The sequence below is a fragment of the Gouania willdenowi genome, chromosome 22 (assembly GCF_900634775.1).
Source record: "Gouania willdenowi chromosome 22, fGouWil2.1, whole genome shotgun sequence".
NCBI lineage: Eukaryota > Metazoa > Chordata > Actinopteri > Blenniiformes > Gobiesocidae > Gouania > Gouania willdenowi.
This window is the reverse complement of record NC_041065.1, coordinates 6,874,347-6,885,708: the sequence shown is the minus strand read 5'-3', so window position 1 is coordinate 6,885,708 and position 11,362 is coordinate 6,874,347. Positions and strand designations below refer to the sequence as shown.

At 37.7% G+C, this 11,362-nt stretch overlaps 1 protein-coding gene across 5 annotated transcripts in view; it reads left to right on the top strand.

Moving 5' to 3' along the window:
- The first annotated feature begins 1,255 nt into the window (after positions 1 to 1,255).
- Positions 1,256 to 11,362, top strand: part of actn1 (actinin, alpha 1) — a 72,191-nt gene continuing 62,084 nt past the window's right edge. For 4 of the 5 annotated variants that reach the window (XM_028437358.1, XM_028437355.1, XM_028437357.1 and 1 more), the window contains exon 1: positions 1,370 to 1,615. In XM_028437358.1, the coding sequence (XP_028293159.1) occupies positions 1,517 to 1,615 (99 nt within the window). In that variant the 5' untranslated portion in view covers positions 1,370 to 1,516. Of the gene's footprint in view, positions 1,616 to 11,362 lie in introns of all 5 variants that reach the window. The other variant, XM_028437359.1, reaches the window with a different exon arrangement.

Sequence of the window (11,362 nt, the reverse complement as noted above, 5' to 3'; positions counted from 1 at the left end):
GAAGTGGATTTGGGTACTGGGGTGGGGGGGGGGGGGGGGGGTGATAACGGGACAGAAAAAAAAGTTAGGAAAAAAGAAAGGAAGCCTATATATATATGTATATATAGTCTTTTAAATTAGTAGAAATAATGAATACAACAATAGACAGTTTAAACTGATTATCCAATATTGAACATATAATATACAAACTTTGAACCTTTTTTTTTTTAGTCACTCTAAAGTGAAACTTTTAACCAATTTCTGTGGATTTTAGAATCCCATTTCACCACCTTTTCCACCATTTTTGGTCACTTATAACCCATTTATTTTCTGATTAAAATCATGATTTACATCTTTAATATGACTATATACTATGGCGCAAATAATAGTAACAGTCCTGGATAACAGTGGATATTGATCAGATAAATAAATAAATGTGGTTATCACAGATTCATAGAACAATGGACCATAATTTGACTGACTTTATGGATGGATCCCAAAAATCTCTCCCCTTTATTCCCCCTTATAGATGGTCCTGACTCCACATGACTGTTCTTCAATGTTCATGTCTGTGTTCACCCACCTTCAGCTACAGTGGGGGTCCCAGGTCTCTGGAACCTTTATTTTGGGGGTCACGGGCTGAAAAGGTTGAGAACCACAGAGGGAGTTTGATCCATCACAGGCTTTAAGGATCTCCCATTTCTATTCTACAAATTGATGGACATGGATTAGTTTAGCTGTTTGGTTATCAGCTATGCTCATTATTTAATTGTCTGATAGAGCCATGATGGGAAACACATCCTGGAGGCCACATATGGCCATCAATCTGATTTTGTGTAGCAAGCAAAGTAAATGTATAAATTAAATTAAATCCAAAAACTCACAAAATGACAACAAAAAAGCAACAAAATTACTTCAGAAAGATACAAAACAATAACAAACACATTTCAGAAAACACACAAAATGGCAATATAAATGATCAAAATGACTCCAAAAACTCACAAAAGGTGTATTCAACCACCTTCAGGTACGGTGGGGGTCTCTGGTCTCTGGAACCTTTATTTTGGGGGTCGCGGGCTGTAAAGGTGGAGAACCACAGCTTTAACACAGAGTGAGGAGTGGCTTTTCGCTGAGCTCATGGAGGCAGACGCGAAGCTAAAGCCTCAGCACTGACAGCACCATCAACCAATGAGCTTTGAGGGGGCGGGCTCTGCGGTCCCCGTGGTGTCCAATCACAGCTGTGGGTCGGCTATCGATTAAACTCGTCTGAAGCAAAGTTTTTTTTTTGCCTGTGTCGCTCGTGGATGAGGATCTGCCCACTGCCCGCGGACCGAGTCCTGAACCCCGAGTCCTGCTGGGAAGGAGAGGGAGAGGGAGCCGAGGGGGGAGGACCGTTAATTCATCCATTCATCCTCACACACCGTGTGTGAGCGCGCGGAGAGCGGAGCGAGCCGCAGGAACACCACACACACTCACACACAGACACACACACACACACACACACACACATACACATACACACACACAGCTGCTCACTATGGACCAGTATGACGGGGAGGAGAACTACATGCCGCAGGAGGACGACTGGGACCGGGATATGCTCCTGGACCCCGCGTGGGAGAAACAGCAGAGGAAGGTGAGCGCTCTGCGGAAGTGAGGATGAGGATGATGATGATGAGGATGAGGTAACGCTGCTGCTCAGAGAAGAATGAAACAAAGTGATCCACTGGGTTCCACCTGCGTGTTCTAGGAAGCACCTCATCATCATCATCATCATCAGATCCTCGGGGTGGGCAGCAGATCCCCCACAGCAACAGATGTCATATTCTCTCTCTCTCTCTCTCTCTCTCTCTCTCTCTCTCTCTCTCTCTCTCTCTCTCTCTCTCTCTCTCTATCTCTGTGTGTGTGTGTGTGTGTGTGTGTGTGTGTGTGTGTAAACCCCCTTTTGTGCCATTTGGAGACTTTTACGCACGGATTGGTCAGGTTTTTGTGGCTTCCTTTTCAACTCTGGTCGATCAGTGATTGATCGATCGATCTGTGTTTGATTGATCGATCTGTGTTTGATTGATTGATCGATCTTTGTTTGATTGCTAGTTTGATTGATGGGTTTCACTGTGACAAAATTTGAGTGTAAAATCCTTGAGCCTTTTTTGCTCCACTCCAGTGATCATCTTTGCACGTCATGAACAAGCTCAGATGCTGTGTTCAGGTTCTAGATGGTCTGACCCCCCTCCCCCCCCCCTCCCTCCCTCTGCTGCTCATACTTTTGACTTTACTTTGAGGGAAAAAGGGGGAAGAGAAAAACGCAGAGGAATGGATTGGGCTGGGCTTGTATGGAAGCACGCGTGCCCAAAAATGGTAATAATCGGCCCCTGTCTGTCTCTGACTCTGTGTCTGCTGCTGGAAAAACTTTCCCTGACTTTTCTTCTTCCGTGGACCGCAGAGATCTCAGCCTGGAGTTTCCTGGATTGTCATCATCATTCAGTGAGCAGAGCAGAGCAGAGCAGAGAGCTGCAGCAGCAGAAGCTTCTACATTAGCTCCCCACGCACAGCTGGAAGCTCCTTGGTCTTAGAACACACGATAGATCACCAAAACAAACCAAACCCAAGCATCTATAGACAGAAAGCAATTGTACTTTAAATACTAACAGTTCCATGGACTACAGAGAAAAGTCACACCTTTGTCCTTCTTTTCCTGTCGGATCAATCTGCCTCCACCAAGCGTTTCTATTAGGGCTGTGCATTGCCATGAATCTGACGATATGATAAGATTCACGTATTGCATGTCGCGATATGATATATCCTGATTAGAGTTGTCACGATACCAAAATGAGTAACCACGATACTATACCAGACAAAGTATCACGGTTCTGGGTAATATTGTGATACTGAAGCCTCTTTTTTAAATTATTATTATGAACTGCATTGTATTTGTACAAGTTAGAAATACTTATTAATTACTTATACTGTTGTTTAGTGCATGATAAGAGTCCATGAACAAAAGCATATAAGCAATAAAAAATTAAATAAATGAAGTTAGAAATTTTTATGGTTGAAATGCGTCAGTTTATGTTTAACTAATATAAATAATCAACTTAAGATAACAAATCTACTGTCTTTAAAAAAAAAAATGTAACAACTATTTGACAATAATGCTTCTTCTCCAACATAATAAACCATAGAGGATAAAATACAATAAACAGGAATTGATTCCCTGAGAAAACTATATTTGTATGCGTTTTCTGGGTGATGTCACTGTTTTATGAGATTGGATGTGATCCCTCCTTTGTATGTATATAATGTATGTATATAATTTGTAAATATTGTTTGAACATTGTATATATATATATATATATATATATATATATATATATATATAAAAGATCGCTCTGAGTGAAAAAAAGTGTTCCTCCTTTGGCTCCTATAGTTGGTGACAGCGCCTGCACAGTGGATCTCCTATTGTTTTACTGTCTCTGCCTTGTTTAAAGCCAAAAATGCTCCAAATGGGACTTTTGGAGTTTGGTTTTTTGAGCAAAATTAGTAATTCAACTGACGTCGCCGCAGCATATGGTAGACAGTATATAGTAATTGAATTGAGTTCGTAGTGTGTGGTACAGAGTGTAACATTTACAACACAACCATTGATTCTGTTATTATTGGACCCTAAGATTTCCACGTTATCGGAATCGCGGACGGAACCACGGAATCAACCAATGAAAACGGAATCCACTTGAACGCGGAAATGAACAGAATGTGGTTTAAAAAGCCGTCACCACGAGGCAAATAACGTTTTTTTAATATGGGAAATGTTTTTGGGGACCGCTCATTGGGTGCACTGCTTGCCCACATCCCGTCCTAGCCTCTTCAAACACCGTCTAAACTGCCAAAATAACTACGCAACTCATCACCCACTCCAAAATACAGAGTCACCTGTTCCCGTTTAGCTTTAATGTGTCTGTGAAACTCCGCCCGTTTCTCGTTAAATTAGGTTAATTTAAATTTAGTAGATCAAAACTTATTCAATAAACCTGATCAGATTCAGTAAACCATTGACAATGGGTGACTCACACATATTTATATGACATATAAATGATTAAAAAGGGGCAGTCAGAATAATCCATATCAGTAGAACTTATATCTACCTTTTAATTGTAGCTTACTCATTATTTTAAATTCAATTGTTTTTTTTTTTTTTTAAATAAACAGAATTTTTAAAAATTAATGATTTTAAAGGGCCTAGATGGATTTTGGAAGCAGTTTCTTTGTTTGGTGTTGTCAGTGTCTTTTTTCTTTTCCGGGATGTTTGAGGGTGTTTGAAATATTTGATACAAGTCCCAACCTGAGCTCTTATCTCCACCATCCTCTGTGTGTGTGTGTGTGTGTGTGTGTGTGTGTGTGTGTGTGTGTGTGTGTGTGTGTGTGTGTGTGTGTGTGTGTGTGTGTGTGTGTGTGTGTGTGTGTGTGTGTGTGTGTGTGTGTGTGTGTGTGTGTGTGTGTGTGTGTGTGTGTGTGTGTGTGTGTGTGTGTGTGTGTGTGTGTGTGTGTGTGTGTGAGACACTGTTATGGTTCCCCTCCTGGGTGGGGTCCAGGTGCTGGTGGCGCACATCTGTCCAGCTTTGTCCTTATAAGGCCAAGCTGTGCAGTAGCTACTGGGATCAGCCCTCCCACCTTTCACTTTTCATCTCCCACATACACACACACGTCAGATCATGGATACGGATGCCACAATTTCTTTCTCTTCTCAACCTTGAGTCAGGACCCCATTTGGGGTCGCAAGACACTGGGAGGACCAGAGGACTTCAACAAACATATAAGAAACGTAGACTATTTTCTGAACAATTTGAGCACATTTTTGCTTATTTTTACCTTTTTCTACAATTACACTAAACGTGGCATATTTTAACCTATTTTTATCACTTTTTCTTGACATAATTTTGCGCCTTTTAAAGCATTTTTGCTACATTACTCCCATTTCTGCCATTTTTCCATCAAATTTCTTTTCTGCACTTTTATTTCACCCTTTCCACCAGTTCTCCCACCTAATGTCACATATCTTGTCACCATTATTGTCACTTTTAACCTATTTTCACCATATTTCATGCTTATTTTTGCCAATTAAACTACATTCATAACTTGTCAAGCCCATTATTTGCCAGTTTAGAGTAATTGTTCCAATATTAACACTTTGAACCCTTTTTGCCATGTTGTTTTAATCGGTTTTTGCCCACTCTAATTGACCACTTTTAACCAATTTCTGTGGTTTTTAAAATCCCATTTCACCACCTTTTCTACCATTTTTGGTTACTTTTAACCCATTTTATTTCTGATTAAAATAAGGATTTACATCTTTAAGATGACTGTATACAATAGCACAAATAATAATAAACTTCCTGGATAACAGTGGATATTATTCAGATGAATAAATAAATGTGGTTATCACAGATTCATAGAACAATGGACCATCATTTGACTGACTTTATGGATGGGCCTCAAAAATCTCTCCCCTTTATTCCCCCTTATAAATGACCCTGTCTCCACATGACTGTTCTTCAATGTTCATGTCTGTGTTTAACCACCTTCAGCTACAGTGGGGGTCCCCAGTTTCTGGGACCTTTATTTTGGGGGCCATTATTTTTGTTGCGGCCTGAAAAGGTTGAGAACCACTGCATTAGTAAAAACACAAACAAAAAATATAAAAACACAAACAAAAAATATAAAAACACACAAAAATACAGTAAAAATGCAAAAAATGACTCCAAAAACATACATCACAGATAAATACACACAGAAAAGGGAGAAAAAACAGAGCAAAGTGACAGCAAAAACACACAAACCCTTTGGCGTGCTGAGCTGCTGCACACGGTAAAGAGGCGGAGCTAAAACCGCCTCCAGGACAACCTGCTCTATCACCCAAACCACTGCCTCCCTCAAACACAACATACATACACCTTCATTTACTCCACAATATCCCCTGCTCAACAAAGTGTGTCATTGATCCACTGTGAACAATCAGGGCAGGGATTACAGCTGATTGATTGATGCTTAATAAATACACTATGAACAAAGTGTTGTTTATTTATTAGTACACATTTATAAAGTCAGTCTCACACAAATATGTGATGGTCTGATTCCAGGGCTACATTATCAACATTCATGTCAGCATTTAGAATAATGATCAATCTGAACATTAATAATGTCATTTATATATACTGTATATATAATTATTTAGCCATTTTTTGTTGTTTGTATATTTTTTTTAAATTAATTTTAGTGTCTTTAGTAGTTACTCTGTAGTAGTTTTGTCTTTTTTTTTCTGTCATTTTGTGCATTTAGGCCAGAAAGGTGAAAGTGTTTGTGTATCATTACTCTGGTGTGCGTAGGTGTGAACTTTCATAACATGATAGTAAGAGGATTTTGCAAATGTTCCCTGGCTTTCCTATTCTGTGTGTTGGTGGATGAGTCAGAAATGGGAATTTGTGCCTTAAAAGTGATGTGTGATCATTTGTGTTTGTGTCACAGTAGCAGTGGTTTGGCTCTTTGCACATGAATGAGAAACTGAGCAGCAGCTGTGGACACCAAACAAAATGCTTGAATAAAAGAGGTTAATGCTACTGTACATCTAATACAACTGGCATCAAAAGGAACACACAGTTTTATAGAAAAACATCAGCAAAAATACATAAAGTGAAGCCAAAAAACATACAAAATTGCAAAAAAACTATACCAAAGAACAATCAGAAATACCCAAATGGACAAAAAACTACACAAAATGACTCTATAAACACAGCAAATATACAAAACGACAAAGGACATACACAAAAATTATTGCAAAAAACAAATTGACAATAAAAATACACAAAATGACTCAATAATTACACAAAAGAACAATAAAATTACACAAAAGAACATAAGTTCACAAAATTACTCTATAAACACAAAAGATGACCAAAAAATATACAAAACAACAAAAGCTAATTCTTAAAAAGGGCAGCTACAAAAATATGGAAAAATATACAAAACCACAATGAAAATACACAAAAAGACTCAAAAAACATCCCAAAAATTACAGAAAAGAGCAACAAAATTGCACAAAATGACTTAAAACACCCAAAACAAAAAGAATGACTAAGAAAGGCCACAAAAATATGGAAAAATTTGCCTCAAATGACTAAAAAAAAACTAATGAAATTGCAAAAATTACAGAAAAAAACTAGAGCAAACACAAAATTACTCTATAAACACAGAAGATGACTCCAAAATATACAAAATGACAACAGATATACACAAAAATTACTGCAAAAAAAAAAATAAATATAAAATCACTCAAAAAACATATCAAAAGTTACACAAAATGACAGTAATATTACTCAAAAGAACTGTGATCAGAATTACTCAGAAGATGACCAAAAAATGTACAAAATGACAGAGATGCACAAAAAGACTCAGTTCATATATTGTCAATGATTCGGTACCACCAACTGTCACAATATTTGACTCATATTTAAATCAGAATACAACTTTAATGGAAATTGACAAAAAAATTCCCACCCGGGCCCCTTGGGTCCCTAATCGAATAGTGCGAGACGTAATCATAATCTACGTTGAATTACTCTTGAAACGATATATCACTTTGTTCCCAAAAATTTGAAAATGACAAAAGTAGTCATTTAAAAAATGGGGCCTCCGGGTGCCCCCTGGGCCCCAAATCGAAAATTTGGCTTTGAGCGTCGATGCATACACATCCATAGATTATACATACCAAATTTCAACTCGATCCATTCACGAATTAACAGGAATAGCGATTTTAACTAGTGTACACAAGAAGAAGAAGAACTAAGTGAGTGGCGTTTTGAGCCCGGTAGCCTGGCCTCAAAATACTTAAAAATATGCAAAACAACAAAAATACTCAAAATTATTCTATAAACAGAAGATGACCAAAAATATGCAAATTAACAAAATTAAAACTAAAGTACACAAAATGACCCTCAGATCATATACAATCAGGTTTGTCACAAAAAGTAAATGAAGATCAGGTCAAATTAGACTTTTTCCTCTTTAGTGTATTTGTTGTTCAGTTCCATTCACTGGGAGGGCTGGGATATAGATTCCTAAACTGGGACCTTCTGAAGCTCTCTTATCAGTAAAAGTCAACAGCTGTTTTTGGAAAGGACACTCAGTTATTGTTTGACTAAAGTCCAAAAGTCTAAACTTTAAATCTGTTTCACAGAGTGACTGGTTTGAAGAAGAAGTGTGTACCTTTACACTAACAAGTTACGGGTTCTAGTCAGACGCAAAGGTGTAAAGAGTACTGATATTTCCTACTCAAGTAGAAGTAGTGTTACTTGATTGAAATTGTACTCAAGTAAGTTGTACATAATTTACTCAAGCACAACTGAAAAGTAGCTCAATTAAATAGTACGAGTTACTTTCACCCCCCATGTTTATTTTTGGTAATAAATCTTGCATACAGTAAACATCTCATGTAGAAACTTAAAAAGGAAGAGACCAAATGTTGCATAATTGGAACTTTAGTTATTTTCCACAAAGGCATCTGTATAAAATAAAAGCTTTGTTATCTTCGTAAAATGAAATAACATCAATAAATTCAATTCAAAATAACACACTCCTACTAAATCAGCTGTTGTTTAAACATTTGCCGCGGTTACATGATGTTTTATTAATTCAGAATGAGTTATTCTGAATTAAATCTTTCGGAATTAAAGTGTTCCGCTTCATGTTTACATGGAAATAGTAATTCCCGAACTGAGGTTTACATGGAAAACCAGTTTATTCGGCTTTAGTTAATTCCACTTTAGGTCTGGGGGATGGGAAGGCTCTGATTGGACAGGGGGAGAACATGACGTATCACGTCTATCGGGAGAAACACACAACAAACCTTTTATTGTCAGCTGTAACACAGACGGCCACACATGAGAGCTGTTTTCACCTTTATTTTGATTACAGTTTTGAAGCAGCAGCTCAACAATTACACCCTTTGGTTCAAGGAGCGGAAAGGAGATAGGAACTAATCACTGGTAAATAAAGCCCAGTAAAACTCCGGAAAACAATTACCAGATAATAGATTCATGTCTTTTAAAGCTCTTATTATTATGATGTCGGCTCTAGTCGGGCATGTACAAAACAATTGGAGTTAACTTAAAGTGGAATAAACCAGCAACCTAATTTGGAATTAAGTTTAATTCGGAATTAAATTAGCATTAGGAATCAGGTGATTACAAGGTCAGGTTAAAGAGGAATTAACTTTTATTCCGCAAGCTCCCATGTAAACGTGTCCATTGAAGGTGTAAATAGATTTACTGCGATGATGACATAATCCAAGATGGCCGTCCGGACTAGAAGCGAGACTATTTATTTATTAGAGTCTCGGAATACATGGATATAATTAAAGGAGTGGGTGGATAAACATGCAGACTTTCACACGGACACATACGGACTTATTAAACACACACGGCCCGCGGTAAACAGAACGGGCTTCACCGGACGGCTGGAACTAGGACCCGGAGGCGGAGTAAATCTGGCCCTGTACTGCATTTACAGACTTTAATATTACCAAGTTTATCATTTTACCAGTTGTTAGCAGGGAGCAACTATTTATTCCTTGTTATTGTTTTCCGGAGTGTTACTGGGCTTTTTACTGGTGATTAGTTCCTATCTCCCTTACGCTCCGCAGACCAGTCTGTGTTACAGCCGACAATAAAAGGTTTGTGTGTTTTTTCCGATAGACGTGATACTTCACGTTCTTCCACTGTCCAATCAGAACCTTCCCAACCCCCAGACCTAGAGCGGAAATAAATAAAGCTGAATAAACCAGTTTTCCATATAAACCTCAATTCGGGAATTACTATTTCCACATAAACACAAAGCAGAACACTTTAATTCCGAATGATTTAATTCGAAATAACTAATTCCAAATTAAAAAACATCATGTAACCGTGGCCACTGTGGATGTTGTCTTCCCTGAGTTGACTGTTATTGTTGACTCTCCTCTTTGCTTTCTGTAGGCGTGAGTGTAACAGTTACTGAAATCCACTATCTATAAATATCTATAAATGCCACTTTGATCAGATCAAAGACGTCTGAGGGGAGCGACTGAGCCATCTTCATCAGTCATAAAGTTCTAGGTCCTTGTGTAGGATGAGCTGTTTTTGTACAGTGGACTATAAATCCCAGTGTGTGTTTGTTCTGATTGATGACAGCAGAGGCATCCACATAAACAAATGAATAATAAAGGGCTCCTGTGGATCCTTAATAAGTCTTAAAAGGCATTAAATAATGAATCTAAAAAAAATATATAATAATAATAAAAATCAAAAAAAATAATATATAATTTACTCATTGGATTGCAGAATCACGACAGCAGAACGTATCTGGAAAGGATTCCCTCAAACTGCAGAAAATCAAAGATCTAATGCTGTTCATTTACCCAAACTCAGTGATGGGAAACTTTGATCACAGCAGAGCCACAAACATGTGATTGTATCTCGTTTTTTCACTGTCTATAATTTCCTCTCTTTTTGTCTATTTTTAATCAATGTTTGTTGTGTTATGGATGTTTTGAGTGTTTTTGTTCATTTTTTGGGGGGGGTTATTATTATTAAGTATAATGGTCGTCATGTTTGTATGTTTGTGTGTCACTTTGTTTGTGTACACGATAGTGTTCTCAATTTTTGACAAATCCACTTCAATTTTTTCTGTGAATTGATTTTTGGCCACAGATGAGACCATTGAATTTTGGTGCAGGTATGTAGGTTCAAGATCAAGGTCACAAAAAATATCAAAAATGGCAAAATTCCCTATCTTTAGCATGGGCCAAAATTTCTAAAACGCATATTTCCGTCAGATCTTCATCGATTTGTTCAAGATTTTGCAGAATGGTGTAAGGCTATGACATGCAACATCTGACCAAACAGGATCCGGATCCGATCTAGATTGCTGACTCAGTGATTTTTTTAATTTAACATTGGAAAGCCCAATTACGACTTTGTGACCTCTATCAAAATGTTGAGTTTCGTACGGATCCGATCCAAAATCTGGATTTGGCAGCAGTTTGAAGTTTGTTTCGTTCCACTAAAGTCTATCACGACTCGAGATACAGTTTTTGTCAAGATCTGGATCCTGAGTTAAAAAAAAAACATGTTGATTGTCCACCATCTTTGAAAGTCATTGCTACAGTCGTTTGTGGATTTTTTGCATGTCTAATCTGGTTTGAAAAGAGTTCTAACATTAACCTACAACGAATCTGCCATCTGCATCTTTTGACACATGCAAAATTGGGCGTTGAACGAGCGCTTTTATTTATTCTGTATATTTTCTCTAAAATGCTGTGCTTTTGTTGTGGTTTTTTTGTATTTTGGGGTCATAT